The sequence below is a fragment of the Curcuma longa genome, chromosome 11 (assembly GCF_044706935.1).
Source record: "Curcuma longa cultivar G26 ecotype Majalengka, Jawa Barat chromosome 11, ITB_CL_G26_1.1, whole genome shotgun sequence".
Lineage (NCBI taxonomy): Eukaryota > Viridiplantae > Streptophyta > Magnoliopsida > Zingiberales > Zingiberaceae > Curcuma > Curcuma longa.
The window spans coordinates 2,173,509-2,196,176 of NC_133871.1; the positions used below are offsets into that span (position 1 = coordinate 2,173,509).

General features: G+C 37.4%; 4 protein-coding genes across 8 annotated transcripts; 1 reads left to right on the top strand and 3 right to left on the bottom strand.

The window, feature by feature from the left end:
* Positions 1 to 3,253: 3,253 nt before the first annotated feature.
* On the bottom strand, positions 3,254 to 5,774 carry LOC141841225 (E3 ubiquitin-protein ligase AIRP2-like). 3 transcript variants are annotated; one of them, XR_012602788.1, is made up of 6 exons: positions 5,633 to 5,774; positions 4,585 to 4,744; positions 4,453 to 4,519; positions 4,174 to 4,390; positions 3,824 to 4,100; positions 3,254 to 3,335 (listed from the first exon to the last, which is right to left on the bottom strand). XR_012602788.1 is itself a non-coding variant. In XM_074729365.1 (5 exons), the coding sequence occupies exons 1-5, from the start codon at positions 5,743 to 5,745 to the stop codon at positions 3,890 to 3,892; spliced, it is 768 nt and encodes a 255-aa protein (XP_074585466.1). In that variant the 5' UTR covers positions 5,746 to 5,774; the 3' UTR covers positions 3,626 to 3,889. The 3 variants fall into 3 exon arrangements, 2 of the variants coding, with proteins under 2 accessions (XP_074585466.1, XP_074585467.1); XM_074729365.1 differs by lacking the exon at positions 3,254 to 3,335 and having other exon boundaries at positions 3,626 to 4,100; XM_074729366.1 differs by lacking the exons at positions 3,254 to 3,335; positions 5,633 to 5,774 and adding an exon at positions 4,876 to 4,972 and having other exon boundaries at positions 3,626 to 4,100.
* Positions 5,775 to 8,564: 2,790 nt separating this feature from the next.
* On the bottom strand, positions 8,565 to 9,602 carry LOC141840707 (rho GDP-dissociation inhibitor 1-like). The gene is made up of 5 exons (XM_074728765.1): positions 9,411 to 9,602; positions 9,267 to 9,333; positions 8,936 to 9,154; positions 8,706 to 8,830; positions 8,565 to 8,639 (listed from the first exon to the last, which is right to left on the bottom strand). Exons 1-5 carry the CDS (start codon positions 9,600 to 9,602, stop codon positions 8,565 to 8,567), a joined length of 678 nt encoding a protein of 225 aa, XP_074584866.1.
* A 758-nt stretch (positions 9,603 to 10,360) lies between these two features.
* LOC141836864 (uncharacterized) lies at positions 10,361 to 12,807 on the top strand. 3 transcript variants are annotated; one of them, XM_074724328.1, is made up of 4 exons: positions 10,361 to 10,415; positions 10,500 to 10,640; positions 11,957 to 12,258; positions 12,468 to 12,807. In XM_074724328.1, the coding sequence occupies exons 3-4, from the start codon at positions 11,997 to 11,999 to the stop codon at positions 12,542 to 12,544; spliced, it is 339 nt and encodes a 112-aa protein (XP_074580429.1). In that variant the 5' UTR covers positions 10,361 to 10,415; positions 10,500 to 10,640; positions 11,957 to 11,996; the 3' UTR covers positions 12,545 to 12,807. The 3 variants fall into 3 exon arrangements, with proteins under 3 accessions (XP_074580429.1, XP_074580431.1, XP_074580432.1); XM_074724330.1 differs by having other exon boundaries at positions 11,971 to 12,258; XM_074724331.1 differs by having other exon boundaries at positions 10,500 to 10,609.
* Positions 12,808 to 13,422: 615 nt separating this feature from the next.
* LOC141838513 (zinc finger CCCH domain-containing protein ZFN-like) lies at positions 13,423 to 21,378 on the bottom strand. The gene is made up of 7 exons (XM_074726019.1): positions 21,062 to 21,378; positions 20,347 to 20,504; positions 19,379 to 19,441; positions 18,024 to 18,143; positions 17,618 to 17,911; positions 14,370 to 14,696; positions 13,423 to 13,991 (listed from the first exon to the last, which is right to left on the bottom strand). The coding sequence occupies exons 1-7, from the start codon at positions 21,174 to 21,176 to the stop codon at positions 13,749 to 13,751; spliced, it is 1,320 nt and encodes a 439-aa protein (XP_074582120.1). The 5' UTR covers positions 21,177 to 21,378; the 3' UTR covers positions 13,423 to 13,748.
* Positions 21,379 to 22,668: the final 1,290 nt, after the last annotated feature.

Below are 22,668 nucleotides of genomic sequence, written 5' to 3' on the forward strand. Positions count from 1 at the left end.
GGGTCGGGTTCGGGGATGGGGACGGGGAATATTTGGAATACCATCCCCGACCCATCCCCGTTTTCCGAGATTCGGGGATTCCCCATCCCCATCCCCGCTTTCTCGGATTCGGGGATTCCCCGGTCAAAATGGGTTCGGGGAACGGATTCCCCATCGGGTCCGGGTCTAATTGCCATCCCTGCACAATTCCTTACACCCCAAATCGGGGTGTAAGGAAGGAGAAGTAAATATTAGAGATCTTTATTCCAATTTTACCCATCCATCCTCGTTTCTAAACCTTCGCCACTCGCCTCCAGCCACACCGGAAGCCTGCGGCGGCGCAGAGGAGGCAGCAGAAGAGGTGGAGGACGGGGGAGAAGAGGATGGCGGGGTCCTCAGTGGCGGCGGCACCCTCGTCGGTGGTGGTTGGGCGGAAGGCGGAGTATCTGCCCATCGAACAAGGCGTGACCGACGGGTGGGGCGGGCGGCGGCCACGGAGGAAGGTGGGGGGACGTCGTCGAAGCCGATGAGGCGGCAGATGAGGGAGGGGAAGGCGATGGAGAAGAATGCACGGCTTTGGTCCGAGCCGTGGCGGCGCAGGAAGGCATCCACGTCGGAGCAGACGGTGCCGATCTGGGGCGGGGCGGAGGCCGAGAGGATGGATGCGGCTAAGGATATTCTTGACATTTTATATCTTTAATTTACATTTCCTTTCCTTTTAACCTTCCTTTCCTCCCAAACAGGTTACTTTTCTTCTTCTCCCTTTCCTTCCCTTCCCCTTCCTTCCCCTTCCATTAATGAACCGTCTCTCACCCGATCCAAACAGAGCGTAAGGTTTGGGGAGTGCATGCAAAGGAAATATTGGGTGAGGATTGATCACAAAGTCCAATTTGGATTTGAGGAGTCTTCTCCAATTTACCGTAAATATAACATACTTTTATTTTTAAAGGTTTGAAGTCTTTTAAATAACAATTTTTTATAAAAATTTTTAGGAAATTAGTTTCTTTCAAACTAGGAAATTAGTTTCTTTGACCACCTAAAATAAAATTAAAGGATAAAAATGGGTACTTGGGATGTCACCCAGTACCATACTTTTTAATTAAAATCATATTACTTTTTCTTTTTTTAATTAAAGTCAAATAGATGTCTCTTCTAACTTTAACAGCCTACAATATTCCTATATTATCTGATCATTAAGTCGTATAGAAATTAACAACTAACTTTTATACATTGTAAAAGCTAGTTACTTCATAATCAATCATGATGATCAAATATTCATTTGAAATATAGTAAATATTATGGAGTTTTCATTATTTATTCATTGAAATATTATTTTAATTAGATTATCAGAGAAGTAAAATCAAAATGATATAAAGTTACACATGAATGATCATGGATTATAAAGATATTTCAGACAATTTAAATCAAATGGAGCGCTCATTTGACTTGGATTAGAAATAGGACACCCATATGATGAAAATGCTATTGGAAAAATGAATTGAAAAGGAGAGGTGGATGAAGGAGGAGACATCATTGTGATAGAATTTTAATCTCGCATTGGGAGTTTCAAGATAATATGATTACTTTATAATGTTGCAAGTGCATTAATAATATCAATGTATGCAATGGGAGAGTCTCTCTATCATATGTGGGTGTGTAGAGAGTACAAATCCCGATATTGAACCCAAGTTAACTCATATTACTCATGATAGTTAACTTTAAATTTTAATTTGGTCGAAAGTTAATTTTTTAAAATAGTAATTATTTTAATTAAATCGATCCGATTTCAATTAATAATTTTAAAAATCAATTAAATTGATTAAGTTTTTTATTAATTAATTTTTTATTGAAGAGTCTTAATATTATTTTCAATTATATAATGAAGTCTGTGATCGAACATATAAAATTTATCAAAAAAATATAACTTATATAATATTTATTCTATAGTTTGAACCTAAATAATCAAACCCTTTTTATTTTTTTTTTATTTTTCCACATTTATAATTTTTAAAATATTTTTTAAAATAAAATATAAATATTAAACTTAAATCGTCACAAATTGTAAACGGAATATTTCAAATTGTGAACCACACCATTTTGAAAGCTAAAGTTAAAAGTTGAGATTTTTTAAATCGTCGAATTGACCATTCTGATCCATTGAACAGACGATTATGAATAGTCAAACCAGTAGTTCTGAATCGTCAAGGCGATTTTGAACCATGATTTGTCTACTTCAATCGATCCGATCTAATCTAACTTTTTTCAATTTAGACGATGTTCAACACCAATCCTATAAAAGTAGGTTATTTCAGCCATACATGACTTAGTGTGTGATATGGCATATCTTTGTGGGTTTGACATGGTAAAAAGGAGTCAATAATCAATCCAAGTTGGCATCCGACCTAACATGTAACGATCAATGATCAAACTGTGCTTTGGCTGGCCCAGTAACGCCTCGAGACGATCAAATTACCGTAACATGTGGCTCGGCCACATGCTCTTACAACTCGGCCACTCAAACAGCTCGACCACACGCTCAGGTCAGTTCGGCCAGACATTCAGGTCAGCTCGGTCACTCATTTAGGTCAACTTGGCCACATATACAGGTCAGCTCGGCCACACATTTCAGATCAGCTCGGTCAGCTCGCCACACATACAGGTCAGCTCGGCCAGACATTCGGTCAGACATTCAGGTCAGCTTGGCTAAACATTCTGGTCAGCTTCAAGCCACACATACAAATCAGCTCAGCTAGACATTCAGGTCAGCTCGACCACCCATACAGGTCAGCTCGGCCACACGTTCAGTTCAGCTCGGCCAGTAATACCAACGACTCGGCCGCTCAAACTCTCTTCTCGCCACCCTTGGTACTAGAAAATAGCCAAGCGTGAAAATGTCGCCAAGAGGATAAGGACGGGTTACTGGATTTCCAAACCTAATCCCCTAAATTCTCACGTGCTTGTATTTGCCACCGCCAGATGAAGATAGTCAGCTCTGCTAAACCGTTGGATAATTAAAAACCGTCAGTGTTAGTGCCTTGAATGGCGCATTGACAACAAATCACACACGTTGCTCTCTGAAGATCGTGCTCCCCCGGCTGGTATATAAACCCTCATAGGGATGAAGGAAGGACTCTCTCGAATTCTAGACACTTGCATACTACTTTTTCCTTCTTCCTTCTTGTTCTTGGCTGACTTGAACGTCGGAGTGGACTCGTCGGAGATCCCCGGCACCTTGCTAATCCACTCGTTCAATTCTCTTTTTTCTAAGGTTTTTCTCGTCAACGGGATAGACGAAGATTGAGGTGACATATTATTGACTGATGGCTTGACTGTCGACGGCATCCAACCGGAACAGTCTGCAAGTTAAAGCTGATTCATAAGTTTAAGAGTGAAAGGAAAAGAAAGTAACTGATTTTTTCTGCAAAGTATACTATTTAGCATTTCAATGAACCCCTCAGCAGTTATATGGTACTATACTCGATTCATGGTTTAAAATATCACGCCACACTCATCGGTATGACATCATACTTACTTCCTGGATTCATGATTTAAAATCTCGTGCCATACGGGTACGTACGCAATGGTCGGCTTAAGGACCACTCAATCTTTGTATTTGCGTTCAACAAAGTAAATGGGATCACAGAAATACCAAGCAATAGATCCTTACCATTGCTTTTCTATGAATGTTTTCCCTTTACACAAAGCCTTTTCAGGACCCTGGAAATACCATTTTGGATCCCAAATACAGCAATCATTTGTGATTTATTCTATGGGAAGTTGAAGTGCTACTCTATTCACTAGTTCAAACATGTGAACTGTGAGAGTCGGAAGAACTTTTTCTTACCAAATCCAATCCACAAGGCAAGATTGGTGACGAGCAATCTGTACACTTTTCTCCGCGAATCTCCAGTCATACTACATAATCGTAGTAAACCAAGAAAAGGGTATCCGGAATGATCAGTGGCAAGCTATCTATGTACTGGTAGAAACGCTTCAAATTATCAATCTCCAAAGTCATTGTATCAACCACATCACTCTTGTTTGTAAGCACCCATAGGTCTCTCGAGCGCACTCTCTTAATGCTTCCTCTACAAAAGGGGCAGGATTGAGACCTCACATTCCTGCAAAGCATAATTCACAAAGAACTTGATTCATATAGTCGATCGATAACACGGATGTGAATCGAGAATTTACCAGCCACGATAGCATTTTATGCACATAGCATGGTTGCAGTTTGGCAGCACCATCTTGGTGCAAACCTCCAGACAAATGCCACATTCATCGTCTCGATCCAAATCCTTATCGAAAAGCTTCTTCCACTCTTCTGCCCTTTTCCTGCCTGCTATCTCCTTCGCTCGGCCCTTCTCTGCCAAGTTACCTTCAAGCTGTTGAAGGGAAGGATATATAATACCTGCAGTTCAAGAATCTTTAACAGACATACACAAAAGAAGAACTTGAATTCTGATTACTCACCGTAAAATTCTCGAATACTTGCCCTCCTTTCGAATGTAGATATGGTGGTCACACCATCTGCATAAACCTGCAACACAAGCCTCAAGGTCACTTATTCTCCAATGCTTATGCGAGAACTTGTTGGAAGAGTACCTTGTAGACCAGTACTTGAAAAAGCCCTAAATGGCTAGTAAGGGCATAACAAGTGCAGTCCAACCACTGAATTAGGTAAAGGAAAAAGGGTGCCAAGGGGCTACAAGACAACCTCATCTGAAGGCAAGCACCACCATAAGCCCTTTGAACAGCACCTGCCCTGCAATCCCAAAAGAGTCTCCTATATATCAAATTCGCAAACCGAGAGGCAAATATCTGATAGCAACCCTTTGATTACTGAAACTAATTGGGAAAAGAGAACATATGAAACATGAAAGAAGGAGAAACTACAAGGTGTTGGCATGGTTGATGTCAGCTTCAAGGGCTTTGAAGGAGCCTCTGAAGGATGGTGGCAACTGGCCCTGAAACATGACTCCAAAAACCCCCAAAAAATTATTGATGGCAAGAGAAGAAGGAGAGATTAGGATCCTTTGGGCAGTTGCCTTGTGGTTTGATTAAATAGAAGAGGGGAAAATATTAAAAAACAATCTGTGCAATGAAAGAAAGTGGACCACAGAAGGAAGGCAGGAAGAAAAAGCAGTTCCTGCCATGGAAAGCTAACAAATAAACAAAACAAAGGAAGAAACATGGTGCGGCAATAAAAAGATCAATTTTTTTTATAAAGATTTGAGCTTTCAGTTTGCACTTGAAATCCATTTATCACGACACCAAATGCCTATCAAAACTAATCTCCGCCATGGATGACAGGATCCAAGCTACTACGATCTGTATAATATATGATTTTGTCGGAGAAAGGGAAGTGGATCGATGACATTGGGGGACCATTTCTCCACTTTGGGGGGAGGAAATGGAATTGCGGGGGCTGTTGATTTGGAGCATTTCCATCTTCCCCCACTGCTCACAACCAAAACCACACTAGCGAGGAAGATAGTGGTCAGATCTGGTCATTTTGCCTAAAATATTATGTCTGTGAATGTGAATGGGGAAAATTTTGATCTTGCTCAATCAAACTAATAAAAGACTACCGATCGAATGAGAATGAAAAAATTTGCTTGTTCCATTGAAGAAGAAAAGCAAGAGAGCTGACCGTTCCGCAATCTGCTTGCGCTGGTTTTCTCTGTTTGAAAGAGACTCGCGATCGATGATGGAGATGGAGAAGTGGGAGGAAGCAGCAGCGCTCGATTCGCCATGAGAGGACATTGGGCGTGGTAGCTTTTCGGCTCATCCACCATGAGCGGTCGATGAGTTTGGTTTTTTTTTATTTTTTAAAAATTAATTACTGCTTATTTTATATTTTTCAGTCTCATTCTAAAAAAAATTAAAATAATAAAATATTATTTTATTATGAAAAATAAAAATTAAGGTTGACTAATAGAAAATGTGAAAATATGGTTATAGTAACGCCACACGCCCTAACCTTGATCGTACAATTTTAAATTTCTTGCCGATGACGCAACCTCATTGCATAACTTCTTTTCTCTCCCGACGTCGCAACCTCATCGCACAAATTCCTTTTCTCCTCCGACGCCACAATCTCATTGTACAACTCCAAATTTCTTCCAGACGACGCAATCTCATTGCACAACTTCTTTTCTCTCCCGACGCCGCAACCTCATCGCACAAACTCCTTTTCTCTCCCGACGTCGCAATCTTATTGTACAACTCTTTTTCTCACCGCAACCTCTCCTACACACGATCCTTTTCGATTTTCCCTTCCTCGCGCAAGCAAGCCAATGCCGCAGCCCTTCTCGTGAGTCTTTTCCTCTACGCATGATGCCACCCTCTCGTTCCTCCTCAAGTTTGCCGACATCACTCATCCCTCCTACTCGCTTCAAGGTTCCATCATATTCTCTTCTATAGATTTTCAGACCTAAGGGTGTAATCGAACCGAATCGAGCCAAATAGTAAGAGGCTCGAGCTCGAGCTCGGTTCATTTTTTCTAAGCTCGAGTTCGGCTTGAGTTTGATTCGAACTTTAATTCTTAAGTTCGAGCTTGGCTCGTAATGAAATTAAATAGTTTACGAACGGCTCGAGTTCGATTCGAAAAAGGCTCGTTTAAAGTTAAATGAGTTTAGTTCGAACTCGGTTCGAAAATAGCTCGTTTAAAAGTTAAACGAACTTAGTTCGAGCTTGACTCATTAATATATAAAAAAAATTTCGAACCGAAACTCGAATAGCTCGTAAGCAGCTTGGCTCATTTACACCCCTATCCAGACCACTTTGATTTTACTGGATCAGGGACCTAGGTTCCTAGATACATTTTCTAATTTTCTTTTTTAGAAAATAAAAAATAATATATCATATTAAATACATTTTCTATTTTCTAAACATTAGATCAGAAAATAAAAAATAAAAAATAAAAATTAGAAAAAAGTTTTCCAAACCAAATACCTCCTTATTTTCCTTTTTTTAATAACATTAAAAAAATGTCTTAATTTGTTACTGTAGAAATTTTTTCCCCACCCTAAAATTCTTTCCTTCTCTGTTCCCTCTTTCAAAGTAAACAGAGCGTAATAATTTGATAATTTTAACTAATATATAAAAAATATTTTAATATAATAATATTCTGGATAGAAATTTTAATTAAATTAACATGTAGATAAAATCCTTTTAAAAATATAATAATGAAAGGAGTACTTTTTTGTCCTTTATTGATTGTTATTCTTTCTTTCTTGTCTTTAGTAATTTTTCATTTTACTCTAAAATTTTAATGCTTTTTTCAAGTGACTTCGCAAACTCTCTGAATTGTCATTTTGCATCTAAAGTTTCATTTTCATGGTTGAAATATAACGAGGGGATGCTCCTCTTCTATGTCGATCTATCTCTTTTGGATCCGCGCTGAGCTAGACCCGCATCCTCTTCCATAAGTAACTATCACTACTAGTGTTCGCTTCCTCTCGAAAGAATTTCGATAACAAAAATGAAAAAAATGAAAGTTTAAGAGGCAAACTGGGAAAAAATGTTTGTTTATTCGGTTAATTTTGCTAATATTTATTTCCCGAGGACTTTTTTGAGAACTTTGTAGGTTGCTATTATTTTAGCCTTGCACTTAAAGTTTTATTTTATTAATTTGACCCTTGGATTTTAAATATTGTTAACTTGGTCCCTACATTTTGATTTCCAATTTTTGTGGGTTTAAGTTATTAGGTCGACTAGGCTGCCAAACGACGTGGCTCAGCACAATCCGATTCGGGCTATGTCCGGCACGACCCACAAAGGAATTGGTCATGTCGTGTCGTGTCAAGTTCGATTGGTCCATAGGTTGGGTTGGAAAAGGATGGCTAATTGGCTCGTGGGTTAGGCATGATTCGGGTTCTAGCTAGCCCATTTAAAATTTTAAAATTTTAAAAATATTTTTTAAAAAATAATAAATAAACAGATTAAAAATTACTTAATTATTTTTTATTTGTCATATTTTCTCTATCTTTTTGGATTTTTATTTTCTAAATATTTTCCCTTATTTTTTATTTTTATTAATTTATTTAAAAAATTAAGCTTAATATCCAAATTACTTAACTATTTTCTAACTATTAATAACGAAATTAAGCTTATAACTTCAAAAAGATGACATGTTTCTCCTACTCTCGAATAGCAAATACTAACACATCATGATATCCAACAATAATATCGTCACACGATAGATCTTATAATCATCGTCGAAGTTGATTCTCCAGTACTCGCGTGTGATTCTAGTATAATTGATTTAGCTCGATCATTGTGACTCAACCAAGAAACCATATAATTGTTACATTTAGTACGCAAATTCAAACAATTGATATTAGAGATGAAACATCGAAAATAAATAGCATATTTTTTGTTTCTTTTGAAGGAAGATTCTAAGACCATAAGTGATTAATTCAATATCGCAATGGAAAACTATTGATTAGTTGCAAATATGCAATTGAAAAAAGAAATCACTCTAACTCCTCGAAAAGGAGTTTAGATCTTAACTCTAGGTCTTGAACTGAATAGACCAAAGTCGATAGATATGGCAGCAATGATGACGATGACATCGGTGATCAATTTGGCCAATCCTTTCGAATTTCAAAGTAGTAGTTCATGTCTAAGAAGCACTTTCCATCATCGTCCACAAACTGAAACCAAAAACAAAAAAATAAAAGATTTTTTATCGTGTCATTGGTGGAACAAAACATGTTTACCTTCGTCTTTGCACTGTATGATCCCCTTGCAAGGTAGCCAGCCGGAGTAGTCTCTTCTTCTAGTTCATATATGTAAGGCTCCTTTTGCGGGCTAAATGTCCCCAGCATCACTTTATTATTCTCGACTGAACAATGAGAATGTATACATATAAAATTTCGATCACTAATCATTAAAAAAATATATAATTCGAATGCCCTTATTATGAATATTCACAAAAGTTAGGAGGCACCTTTCATCCCTTTTTTCCAAACAATGTTAGTGTATCGGAGACCCGAAACAATGTTGTTGGCGACGATGAAGGAGAACTTGAGACGATAGCGAGAACCTTCCTTGAGCGCGAATGCGAAACCCTTTGAATCAGGAACAAAAGGAATCGGCAAGACTAGATCAGGACGATCAGGAGTCACTATGATCAACTCATGAAACTTCACATCCGGGTCAAGTGTCTCTGAGAACACCAAAGCACAACACAATTGGGCAAAAGGGACTCAAGGCAACATTTTTTTTTTCAAAATTGCTAACGATCAAGTTATAACAATCAAAGTATATCGATTAATTACCCCCGACTTCATTGAGATCGACACTTCCAAGGAGTTGCTCCTTCCACTTCCTCAAGCTCTCATCATCCTATAGACTCCACAAAGTTATTATCTCATCATCGAACGCTTGATGTAAGAAAATTATTCGTAAAATTAAGGAAGCACCTTGTCCATCTCAAGTTGTTCCTTGAGCCCCATTTGTGGACCGAGCAAAATAGCTCGCTTCTCATCATTGTCATCGTCACCACCACATTCATCGTCGGTGACAATCGAGGTAGAGCTCAATTTGCGAGTGACCTTGTCCTCATCATCAGTGTTGTGCCCACTCGTTGCACTATTATCTTTCTCCATGTCCATGAGTACACAAAATGGCAACGGAGGCCTATTGAGCTATTGGGAGCTCCGGAGGCAACACCAACACCTTGGCTCTCGGTCTTCTCCTCTCGTGCCTAACAAGCGATCGACACACACAAGTCAAGAGGAGGGAGAGGATGAAGAATAAGAGGTCTTTGAAGGGAGAGAAATACGGTAGATTTGCGACAAATGGAAGAAATTTTGTGATCGAAATTATGAGGCAATTAGTGAAAGATGGCTAAATACAAGGGGACAAGTGGTGGGAGGGTAGCAAATTCAACTCCTATATCGAAGTAATTAAGAATTCAAACATGAAGTGAATTAAAACTTACGAATTATATAATTTATATTCGATCGATACTTGTTGTAATTATTTTTTTTCAAAGAATTTTTATTTTTAAATTTATAATTATTTAATCTTAATTTATCTTCTCATACAATAAATGCCTACTTTGTTTTCATTTGTAATTGGAATATTTTTAAGATATACGAGGGGTAATATGGAAATTTTTACTTTTAATTATTCTATTATTGTCTTACTCACCTCATAGTTTTAAATATTATCAAAATATCCTCATACTTTACTATTGGTTTGAAAATATTAGGATAAAATAATAATGGAAAATTGTATGAACTAGTTTGAAAATAGTTATGAAAGCACAGGGGATGAAATGATAATAGGGATATTACGAGGGCATTTCGAGAAAAAAGGGTTTATCGTTCAAAAGGGAATTTCTCCGTTGTATTTTCTCGTTTGGGGGCCCACACCGAAAGGGTTCGCGAGGCTGCGGCGAAATTGCGATCTTCCCGTGGAAGGCGAGCATTTCTCCTCCTCCTTCCTCTTCCTTTCCGATCCGCGTTCTTCTTGCAGCCTCTCAGATTGATCTTCTCTGTGGCCAGATCTGGTGAGGGCTGGTTGTTTGGAGGATTGGTTCTTTCTTACGGGATAAGCGGAGGTGGGTGGGTGGCCGTGCCGTGCCGGTGAAACGACATAGCTTCTGGCGATCAAGGTCAGACCTTGTGTTGATCCAGTGGGCTAAGGTTTTCCCCTCTCTGTCCCTCTCTCTCTCTCTCTCACTCGCTTTTTACTGTTTCTTCTGCTGTTGATGTTTATGCGTTGAGGTTGCTTGGTTCTGTGATGTTGTGTTTTACTTGGACGGAAGTAATAAAAGGAAATAAAGAAAGATCAAAAAATCATTTTTATTAGATTAATTGGAAGGAAATAGAGAGAACGTAGGAATTTGATTCGATCCGTTTTACCATTGGTATTATTTTGGCCAAAATGGGCAAAAGTAGAGAGAAATGAATTTATGCCCCTAATGAAGACATCAATCCTTGAAAGTCCCAACTTTTCACTTGGCTGCATCAATTTTATTAATCAAATAATCAATCGGTATTATATTAAGTTGAATTTTTGTTGGTTGTGGTGTATCCTTTGCGTTATCGAGTGTAATTGATTCTCTCAAAGTAGTATTGGTTACTATGTGATAAATCTAATGTCTATGAACTATGAATTTATTTAATATAAGATCATTGTGCTTAAGATTTAGAAGTGATACTAAGACATGCTTTGTCTAAATAATTTTAGGTAACAGTGGTGACAATTAGCTAAATATTCTTATTTTATGTTTCAAGTCTACCAATGTAAGCTCTAGTTCCTTGTATTATGTTCGGCACCTGTTAGTACAAGTGTAAATGATATGATGTAAAATGAAAAGAAAGGTTAAAACTACAGAAAAATCTGTGATATTATTCAATTCTTTCGAATGCTAGTTTTAGAAGGATGTTTTGCAGTTGGCATATGAGAATAAAATGCCCAAGTTTTAAATGTTTGAACATGTAATATAGTTCTAGATAATGTTGCGATGGGCACCACCTATTGAGCAATTTGCCTGGACCAAGCTGGCTCAACTTCATCCAGATCCATACCTTGAATTCTTCTAGGGCCACTCACAACTCTCTCTTCCTCCTCATTTTCAATAAGGAGTTAAAAAATTTATTTCCAAGATGCTATTACTTTTGCTGCCTCCTTGCTCAGTGTGGTATCAACTATCCAATGATGCTACTACCTTTAGCACCTCATTGCTTGGTATGGTATCAACTATTCAATAGGAAGTTCCTATTTGCTACATGATCCAAGTTTTGCACAATAATTTGGTTACTATTTCCATTTCTTATTTTTGCTAATGGTGTGGTTACAGAAAAAAAAAAAACATTCACAAAGAAACTAACAATTCTTCTTTAAAATTTTGATACTGTGATGATCTTTACATATCTTTTGTTTATAGTTTCTGCCTTTAGGTTTATATATTGCATTATCCAGCTAATATGATCACTGTTGGAATTTCATTTTGCAGGCATTGCTAATTAGGGAACTATCTAAGTAGGAGTATCGTCATGGCATCAAGGCGTCATGTTAGGTACTCTCCTCTTGATGCATACGATGATGATGATCATGTGAAAGAAGACCTTCGCTTTGCCTACAACCCCAGGGCCCTTGATAGAGTTCCATGGAAATCAGTTTTCCTTGCACTTTTTCTCCTGGCTCTTGGGATGCTACTCCTTATTCTTTCAGTCTTCATCTTTACAGGCCATATGGAGGGTGAGCAATCCCAAGCATATGGCCTCTTGACTCTTGGTGTCCTTGCATTTCTTCCAGGTACGCAACGAATATCCCCGATATCCATTTCTGGAATTTCTATAAATTTATCTCGTCTCCCCTTGTCTTTTCTTTTTCTATCAAAATAGTCAAGGAAATCTTGCTGCTCTCTCGTTCTATCTCTTTTGCTCTATCCCTCTCTGGTAGACATGTCCATAGGTGAAGTTGATGAATCATTCGTATGGACTCATCACTTATGTTTATTGCAGGTTTCTATGAGACACGGATCGCATATTACTCTTGGAGGGGTGCACCAGGGTATCGGTTTTCCGCCATTCCCAGCTAGTCATAATGTGACATCGTAAAGCTCGGTAACATGATGCATCCTACGAACGACATTTCGATCTTGATCTCTGTTGACAATGTAGCTTGCTATGCAATTTCTAGTTGCCATTGTGATCTTATAGTGAAGAATTTTCTCTATATTTGTTATACATCATATTGCACGAAATTTTCAATGTCGATAAGTGCATGTTATGACATTGTGATCTTGTGGTGAAGAATTCTTCTACGGGTTTGTTAATCGCCTAGTAGATCCATGTTTTGTTATGATATTTGTTCATGTGCTCATATAAATAATTATGATTTGTATTGTGTCTTACTGTTTTGTTTGCGTTAAATCCTGTTTACTTTGGAAAATGAAATAAAATAGTAACAAGGAGATTAAAAAGGATAGTCTTTAGTGTACAAAATTCTCGTCAATACAGGATCTCAAGGAAGGGGAATAGCCTATTGTACTTAAGAGGTTATTTTCGAGACTTAATGAATTTCAGCGCCAGCTAGTGTGCATAATTTATCGTTCTGCCAGCCAACCAATACATGAAACATTTCGATAGGTATGCGAGTGTCTTCTACGATCGTGTGCATACTGTGTCTGCGTCTGCGTCTTCAGTAGTTCTAGCCGCGAGCAAAGCTCAGCTGTTGATTCTCAACCAGAGCCATCAGTTGGATCTTCAGCGAGCCACAACTACAAACTAGGGCAAATAAACAAATTCGACAAGGTAAACTATAAGCTTTGTCCTCATCAACTTCTCTTCCTCAAGTCCACTCTCCTCGCCCTTTGCAAGTGTGTTTAGTTCTAACTAGGCAATCAAACTCCTACTCGGAATGAAATTTCAAACCTTGATTCATCCGCTCTACCATCCATACATACAAGAACTCGACTTTCACAGAATTACATATATAAACAAAGTGTGTTTCTCAAATATACAGAGCATCGTTTTCGCCTGAAACAACATCAAGATATATATAATACAACAAGAATGGAGACTTTGTCAGCCTTAAGAGCAACAAGTCGCAGTCCTTGTGAAGAAGAAAACTGTACATTATCGGCGTAGGCACCGGCTCATCGACATAATGGATGGAGTCGTCATTTACAAGGAAGGGCACCTCTCAAATGGTTAGGAAAAAGAAGAAGAAACTTTCCCACCGATGCTTGAGGTGGCCTGTAATCCCTCGGATTGAATGCTTTCGTTGCCTGAAGCAATTTGTCAGGACTCGGAGAGCGAAAGACGCCTAGATTTCCCGGTAGCGGCCTCGAGAGGAACTTCTACGGATGTAGGGCTTGATGAGGAGTCGAGGAAATTTCTCACCATTGGAATGTCGACCAGAGAGGTCGGAGAAAGACTGTACGCGTATAACTCCGTGGGTGTTGCCATAGGATGGTTAAATTTGCAATGGGCTCCAAACTTGCAGATGCCATATCTAGAATAAAAAATGCACAAGGGTTCTCCCTGCCAGAACGAAAACACGATCCGATAGTTAGCATGATCCTTGTCGTCGAAAGATGCACGCATCTAGTTCACAACAAAGCTTGGATTCCAATTGAGACAAAATACCAAAGATCATGTATGGATGATGACTCTAAGTTCCTAGATCAGATCATGAAACGCATAACAAATTCCAAATATAGAGATCAATAGTCATTGAACGCATAAGGCACCAGGTTTGTAGACCATGAGAGAACAATGAGGCATGAGAAGAATGAAAATTATCGTTCCGAGGGTTGGTTAAAAGGTAAGGTGTGTTAAAATTGTCATGTCAATATGTTTTCTTGGATGATGAATGCCTCGAGCATAAAAAAGAAACAGATGAGTACGGGAGAAACTTACAGGGCGTAAAGGAAGACCTAACGGACTCAGCATACAATTAGGGGGAGGAACGATTCTCTCTCTAGGATGATGGAACTTGCAAGCGGCGCCAAATTTACAATCTCCAGTCTTCATATAAAATTGGCATTCGGGTTGATCTGGTCTTTCAGGAAAGACATTGTCCCTTGCCATTAGATACTGACCCATGGGAAGAGTATTTGATCGGTAAGATGGGGCTGTCGCCTGAACCCCTGCCACTGTTTCACTCTGCCGAGATGCCCCATAGAACGGTGTTGTTCGTGGCAAAAGCAATGGAGTCTCGGATGATGAAACAGCTCCTAATTGTCCCTACATAAACAGAAAATGTTCGTCATAGTAGCATAATCCAACATCAGAAGGGTAGTGAAAGGGGAAATCATATAGTTAAAACCGTATATCAAAGAAGCAATCTGGTTATTGAGGTAGCATTTGATCTTGAGGTCTAGCTATAACTTTTAAGGAAGAAATCAAGCGCATAGATGTCACATTACCGATATAAAACAAAAATTCCCAAAAGTTCAAGGAGCAATGTTATAGAAGAAATTCTTTCTACACAGGCCTACTTCATTATATATTATCATTAGAACTACCATGATAACTATCGCAGGGAGAACTAAAAAAATCCTATTAACATGAAATGATTATCATAGGTAGAGAATGAAATTTACCAAATATTCAGGGTTTCCTGCAAAGTTTATCTTTCTAACAACACTAATAGGATCATAATGCCATTCGCATTGCACTACACAGTTAAACTGGGAGCATTTTCAAAAACTTATTCAACTGTGATCAATGAAGTGTATGCCAATATAAAAGGTCTTTTGACAATGTATATGGTTTCCAGCCAAATCTAGTATATGTTGCCGATCCAGCTTATATATTGTTTACTATCAGAGGTACATTTGTGAAGTAGCATGGTTGCATCTAGGAGATGGATTAAAAGCAAAAGAAGCCAAATCATAAAGAAGAGCACCGAAATCATACTATGTGCCAAAATTCTTTCTTGCATTTTGTTTCTATAGGTGTTAAATAGCGAAGAGCAACCACTAAAAAATGAAAGACAAGAAAGGTTGAATATGTTTCAGTGACTTCTATAAGCACTACAAAAGTCCTAATCGGCATTAACCATTAAAGCATACATTCTTCAAATTGGAAAGTGGAATCTGTAAGTCCTCCCAATGGAGCTACTCCCTGAAAGAAAAATGATGTCATTACACAAACAAAGAGAGGAAAGGTTAGCTATGAAGATCTAACATTCTCTAACACAATCTTATGCGGAGGAATTCTCAAACTTCCAAGATTATGTTCCTTTTGATCCCTAGTGAATCCTAGTAAAGCTACAGATTCCAAGTATGTGGCTTCTGTCAAAAGCAAGGAGAAGAGGAAAAAAAAAGAACTCTTTTGAGATTTCACTGCTTTTTTACCAGCAACTATCTTCTGCTTGCTCATATCCACTGGCCTTTCATTTATTTCTGTGATTCTTTTACTTGTTTTGTAAAGTAGCTTCCTTTGTTGTATTTGTAAGAAAGGACAATTATGAAAAAATGATAAATCCCAGTCAGTCTCATGGACTCAATCCCTGGGGGTGGCCGGCCCGGTCCTACGGAAGTTTCCCACCGACCACCAGGGTAAATCGGGAAGCGCATACGGCGGTCAATCCAGATGCCCAGCATCCTTTGATTGCGTTCCCCATTTGGAAGAAAATTCTTGCAAATACGCCGTAGTTGGGGATCGAACCGCGGGTCCCTGGGTCACAACCCGGATGTCCTACCGTTGCACCATTGCCCCGAGGACAAGAAAGGACAATTATGAACGAGGACAATGTAGAAATGAACCACATAAAGGTGTTAATATACTAACTACACAAAAATTGTTTGTCTATTTGAATAAACAACCAGATAAACAGACTTCTGGAATGATCCACACTTTGGTCTTTATTGTACAGTCAGCCATAAATGGTATGGGAAGGTGCAAAGGAATATTCAATATGCCCGTCATAGAGAACCAAGGATGTAGCTCGCTTGCTTTGCATAGGATAAAAAACCAGGCTATGACTGGGACTGGATTTTGCACGAAACCCCATTAACTGAATAATAACTATGGGATATAAATAGTGTTGGGCATGTACAACTTAGCCCCTTTTCAATTCCAGAAAAGAAAAAAGGAGGCTGTGATCCCAAATCCTTCTACACCATCGGTTATGTTAGACATAGTGAAAGTATATTCGTCCACGACTGATTTCAGAGTAGTGTTGATCCAATTTCCCAGAATGATAAGGAATTGAATGAGTTTATTTTGATGAACATCAACAAAAACTTTGATGTACGATAGTAAGGAAAGGAGAGGAAACAAGAATGCTCTTTTAAAAATAAAGAGGAAGAAATATCATCAGGTTAAAGAAGAAAAATAACAGACTGGAAGAGCAGCAGCCTTCAGTTTTTGTGTGTTTTTTTATTTTTAGAGGACAGCAAATGAGTTTGTTCTGTGGATAAGAGTGGTTGATCATCAAGTATTAAGATAATAAAAAAAATAAGAATGGAAGAGAAGGATTGATGTACGCTTCATAAGAGTAAGAGGAATACATGACTCTTTCCAAATTTGGCATGAATCTATGTGTCAGTAAGAAAAAATCCTGGTCAAACAGGAACTCATATTAATTTTTTATAGTTACATTAGTTGCCAGCAAACAAAACTTCCTTTCTCAAGCTACGATGAAATAAATGAACGAGACTAATAAAACAAATTACCAACTCTATAATTAAAGATCCAATCAGACACCTAACTGCTGATAATGTTATGTACCTGATGGATCCTAATGCCCCTCCATCTTGGCTAATTTCAAATGAACTGAAGTTAACCAAATATATATTCATGAAGGGGTCTTTAAATATAACATTACTCTCAGTTACTTGTACAGTTTGGCATTCTTGAATATGTTGTGGTCATACGTTGGTTCTAAGTCCACTTCAGTTCAGAGTACATAAATTCATGGCCATTAATGTATCGTCCAAGCTTGCATCATTTCCATCTATACAGAAGTTCACAAGAAAATTTGAAGAAAAACTATCAAAACTAACTCTGCATTTGATATCCATATAATTCCGCAGATTGAACTATCATTTTTCTTAATCAGAAAAACTCTGAGGGACAGCAATATATAAAATGATCTTATTTCTCTGATTTATGAATATTCTGGAAGGCAAAGGAGTATGAAACAAAGTTTGGCTTACCGGAAATGTGTTCCAGCTAGGGACTTGAACTAAACCTTGAGGAACAATCACTTGAGCATAGCTTGAAAGACCTTGCCATCGCGGACTAGCTATGAAAGAACCTCTCGACAGGGGCCAGTTTGTTAAACCCCCAGGATAAGATTGCTGAGGAGAAGTAGGAGAATGCACACCAGGATAAACAGTAGAGCCACGTAGTGAAACCATTGTATTAGAAGGCTGTGGATGGTGAAATTTACAAGTGCCCCCAAATTTGCATACTCCAGTTCTCATATAATATGCACATTCTATCTCATTCTACATAATATGTAAATTCTATGTTATTTAACAGACATCATAGGTATACACTTGGCAAAAAATTTAAAAAAAAAAAAAAAAGCTTAGAGATTAGCAAGTGGCAATTACAAACCGGACGAATTGGGTAGCCTAACATATTTAGTTGGACTCTACCAGCAATTCCAGCCTTGTCTCTAGGATGATGAAATTTGCATGTAGCTCCAAATTTGCATGTACCCGTCCGAAGATAGAACTAGCAAATGCAACAGAAGGCGAAGCAAGATCTTAAACCAAGAATTGAAACTCCAATACTGATAAAGTGAAGCTCATTAAGTGTGTATCATAGATTCAAAATGCAGTAGTTATTAAGTTGAACCATAAAGATACTTTTATGCATGAAAATTTTGCAAAATCATTCAGTTGTAAATCATACATAACAGTTCAAAATATAGCTAGAAATTAATGAGGATTCATTCAAGAATGCTGTCTGTAGAAGTATAAATATCAAATACAGGATAAACTACTAGAAGCTGAATGCAGAAATTGAGGATGATTGGAAATATTACTGGAAGATCACAGGTCTAAAAGCCTTGGCAAACACAAAATGGATGCAACCAAAAAATAGAAATATGGCAAAGAATTGACATCCACGAGTTAGAAGTGTGGGGTGCTGCATTTTAAGTTCAGCAAAGGATATTTTGATGCATCTTTATTTTTGAGAGAAAAATTCACACAGATGGCCTCAAGCAGACGGGACTGTCTTTTTTATAGAACAACATATAAAGGGGGTATGATACCTAATCATCCACACTGACAATGTTTGAGGACAAAAAGTGTATCAAATTGAAACTAGTTTACACAATCTTTCATTCTACAAGCAAAAAACAATCAAATTAGGAAGAAAGCTACTGCAAATTATTATGGTTAATCATTTTATAAAAAGTTATTAATTATTATTTTATTTTATTCATTTAAAAATATATATATTACTAAAATAACTTTTATTCCTCTTTCTTTCAGAAACACAACCTTATTTCCCTACCAACCTTGTTAAGAATCACTCTATTATCAATTTTCTTCTACCAACCTTATTTCCCTAGGAATCTTTTCTTTCACACTTTCTTTCACTCTAGGAAACACAACCTTATGGAGAGTGTCAAAGATAAATGAGATAATAATTTCATTGATGGTTAATTCAATTATAAAAAATTGTATATTTCTACAACTACAAAGGCAATTGAGAACACCCAAAATAAATAAAAAATAGAAATCATACATGTACAAGTAGACAACATACTGAAGTGACATAAGAAATTTGACATCTTTATTCCATTACTTTTTCTTGTATTATTCAGAAAAAATACAATAATTGTGTTGTGTGTTCTAAGTATTTTAGGTTTCAGATAAAAATAGGAAACGATGCAAGGCAAATAGTTTATGCACAAAATAGAACGAGTAGAATGAGTAAACTATTTGGAAGACAGTTACCTGACATTCAGGATGTCCAACCCTTTCAGGATATCCCCCTTTAATACTTGCTGTAGCAATAGCCTGAAGGTAGATAGGATCTAGTCAAGACCGTGATACTAATGAACTTGCATGTAGAGCAAATACTATGCAAAGCTAAGTTATATTACAAAAACCAACTCAACAGAGTAAATGGGCAAAAATGGCAACAGCAAGCAGCTGAGCACCAAACCAAAAAGGTGAAACCACCATCAGCACCAAAGTCTTCAATGAAGTATCTGGATACTTACTACATGTCTAAGAAATTTAAAAAGAACATTTCGTCTCATAATGATCATATGGTATATAAAAACCTTTTGATCAACATGATGTTGGTACTTGGAAGTCCCCACCTTATAGGCATCAACAGAAATAGTGGCATCAAAGACAATATTAATGGAAATAACTCTCAAAAAGCAATGCATATTTCATAGTCGTGATCAGTAACATTGTGATGGTTTTATCAGTGAAGGTATTGATACAGTAACATAATTAAAAGAAATGGAAACAAAGTCCAAGTGTTCGATGTTCGATACACTTGATGGTGAGGTGATGTTCGATGCACTATGTCTCCTGACACATGTAAGAAGAAATGTGGTCTTAAGAGAGCTTACATTATCTTTTCACAGTTGCAAGGTGGACTCCTTAATAAAGTGCATAATGATTACAACATCAGCGCATTGATAAATTAGCCATTACACATATCAAGTGCATAACCGGTGTGTAATAATGTTGACGCATAGAAATAGAGAAACCCCTTAATTATAATTTTATGTAGTTAAAAACTAATAACTGAATCACGCCAACTATTCACCATGTCATAAATGTGCAAGTCAACAGAAATATACAAGACTTGGAAAAGGAAAAAGGTGTAAAATGGTCGCTGCAATATTATTCATTCTCCAGAAAAAAGATAACTACAAAGAGGGACAAGAAACAAACAATTTTACCATCTGTCTGTTATGAGGATGATTGTATCTGCAAGTCATCCCGTATCTGCAAAGGCCAGTCCTAAGATAATAAGTACAGTCAGGCTCCCCTGGACGCTCAGGGTAGGATCCCGATTCCATGGATTCAGTCTCTCTGATACTCATTTGCCACATTGCTTCTGCACTTGTAACAAATGCGTGGGCTTACATTATACCAAAAATGAAAAAGGTACCAGCTTAATATGAAGACAAGAATTTGAAGAATGAACAACTGTGTCGGAAAAAAGAAATTCATGCACAAATAAGCTCAATTGTTCAAATGCAATCGTAATCGGAAGCGCAACTACTTCCTTTCCTTAACCAGAAAATTTTCGTAATTCGACCAGAACAACAGCTTTCTGACAAAAATTCGGAAGAAAATCAAATTGGGGGAAATGCATCGAAATTAACAAAGGAAAAATACGGAAAGATGCTAAAAAGGAAAAATAAAAATTAATCCTTTCCAGCGCATTGTTGCTTCTCACATAGAAAAGCCGGCAACTTCCGAATCCGATTCGTCAGACCCAAATCGCCCATTCACCGAGGCCCTAAGACGCCAATTTTAACTCCGTAATTCCCCCAAAACGAGACCTTTCCGACGAATCGGAAGAAAACACGAAAAGAAGGCAGGCAATCGGGGGCGATGAAGGATGAAACCCTAGTGAGCATCTGGAGAGGGGTAGGGTAGGCAGCTAACCTTCGTCCATAGAGGGGCGGCGCGATGTGGAGGAGGAGGCAGAGACCTCCGTCACGGAGACGGACGGCGGCCGGACGCCGCGCTTGTGGACCCCGGCGGCAGCGTCGTAGTCCATGGGCGGCGGCGGCCCTCAAAGGATCATGGTAAGGAGGAAGGGCGGCAGTGGCGAATGGGAGTAAGCTCCCATTGGCGAGGAGAGGGGGAGAAGAAATGGAGGAACGGAGCGGCGAAAGGCGCGGAAGAGGAGAGACTGCAGCCCCCCGTCTCCTCCTCGACCACAAAGCGTGAGGCAGTAGAGAGAGAGAGAGAGAGAAGGAAGAATAAAAACCACAACCATCCGCTCCATAGGCCTTCGTTTGTAGACCTGCGTCCTCTCTTTCATTTATCGATTTATAAAAAAGTAAAATAATAATTATTAATATTATTTTAATTTAAAAAATTAAACTATATTTTAATTTGGTAAATTTTTATATTCTATTTGGATGGAATGAGAGAGATTCAAGGAAGGGAGAGAAAAGAAGAGAAAGAAAAGAAATAAAATATTTATGTTTTATTTATTTGAAATAGATGAAAAATTTATTAATGTAATATGGTTATTTTATTTAAGAAAAGAAATGAAATGAAAGTTAAATATATAAAGTTATAAAAATATTCTTTTTTTTAAAAAAATAATAGAGAATGGATGAAAAATATAAAATTCTATACTACATGTAAAAAAAAATATAGGATATAGAAAATCCTAAAATATATAATGCATACTCTTTAGATAAATTCATGTCATTGAAAAAGAAAAAGATTAAGATTATCTATTTTTATATTTTAAAGTCTTTCCCATAGAGAGATTTGGTGAGGACAAAGACAACGTCGTAGAGTGCGAGTGGTTGAACATTGAGTGATGATAGTGCACGTTATGTGAGAAGTGACGGCACAAAGATGAGATATATAAAAAGATGAATTAATTTATGAATTAATATTTTAAAATATTGATAAAATTAGAATAAAATATTTTTAAATTTTGTTTCCTTTTCTTATATTTCAAATTGAAATGTAAAAAATTTAACAATTTAGACATACAAGATTGAAATTTATCTTTCTCTCTCCTTCTTTCCATCTTAATTAAATGAGGATTAAAATTTTTCTTCTTTATTTATCCTTTTCTTTTCTTTCCTCGTCTTCTTCTTCTATAAAAGGTGAAATTCGTCACTTTAGCGATCCACACGATCGGCCCCACGACTATTTGTTGTGAGGAGGTATCCTCATCTCCTTCCAAACATAGCATTAAGGGCTTTAAATATTTTGGTAAACTTTGCTTATACTCTTTAATATCAAGTTATATGTAAGAGATTTGAAGAAAGAGAAAATTCGATACAAGATTTATTTTATTTATTATTATTATTTTTAATTGATATTATGTATCAAGCCCTTTTAATCAATTAATCTAAGATAATTGATTTGATTCCATAGAAATTTTTTATTAACCATTAAGATAAATAAAGAAAACATAGATGACGGTCTAATTTAACAATTAAGTTATCAGATTCGCTACTTATTGAATCTCGAATTTCAAATGCTTGATTTATCATTGACAAATTTAACCATCGCACCGT

Coding starts and splice junctions, on each gene's coding strand:
- LOC141838513 (XM_074726019.1), bottom strand. CDS start 21,176: ATGGACTACGACGCTGCCGCCGGGGTCCACAAGCGCGGCGTCCGGCCG. Junction 19,442..20,346: donor ATCCTCATAACAGACAGATG/GTAAAATTGTTT, acceptor ATCTACCTTCAG/GCTATTGCTACAGCAAGTAT. Junction 14,697..17,617: donor CTAGCTGGAACACATTTCCG/GTAAGCCAAACT, acceptor CTGTTTATGTAG/GGACAATTAGGAGCTGTTTC.
- LOC141840707 (XM_074728765.1), bottom strand. CDS start 9,602: ATGGACATGGAGAAAGATAATAGTGCAACGAGTGGGCACAACACTGAT. Junction 9,155..9,266: donor CGATCTCAATGAAGTCGGGG/GTAATTAATCGA, acceptor TGGTGTTCTCAG/AGACACTTGACCCGGATGTG. Junction 8,831..8,935: donor TTGGAAAAAAGGGATGAAAG/GTGCCTCCTAAC, acceptor CTCATTGTTCAG/TCGAGAATAATAAAGTGATG.
- LOC141836864 (XM_074724328.1), top strand. CDS start 11,997: ATGGCATCAAGGCGTCATGTTAGGTACTCTCCTCTTGATGCATACGAT. Junction 12,259..12,467: donor TGTCCTTGCATTTCTTCCAG/GTACGCAACGAA, acceptor TGTTTATTGCAG/GTTTCTATGAGACACGGATC.
- LOC141841225 (XM_074729365.1), bottom strand. CDS start 5,745: ATGTCCTCTCATGGCGAATCGAGCGCTGCTGCTTCCTCCCACTTCTCC. Junction 4,520..4,584: donor TTCAAGTACTGGTCTACAAG/GTACTCTTCCAA, acceptor CTTGTGTTGCAG/GTTTATGCAGATGGTGTGAC. Junction 4,391..4,452: donor AAGTATTCGAGAATTTTACG/GTGAGTAATCAG, acceptor CTTGAACTGCAG/GTATTATATATCCTTCCCTT.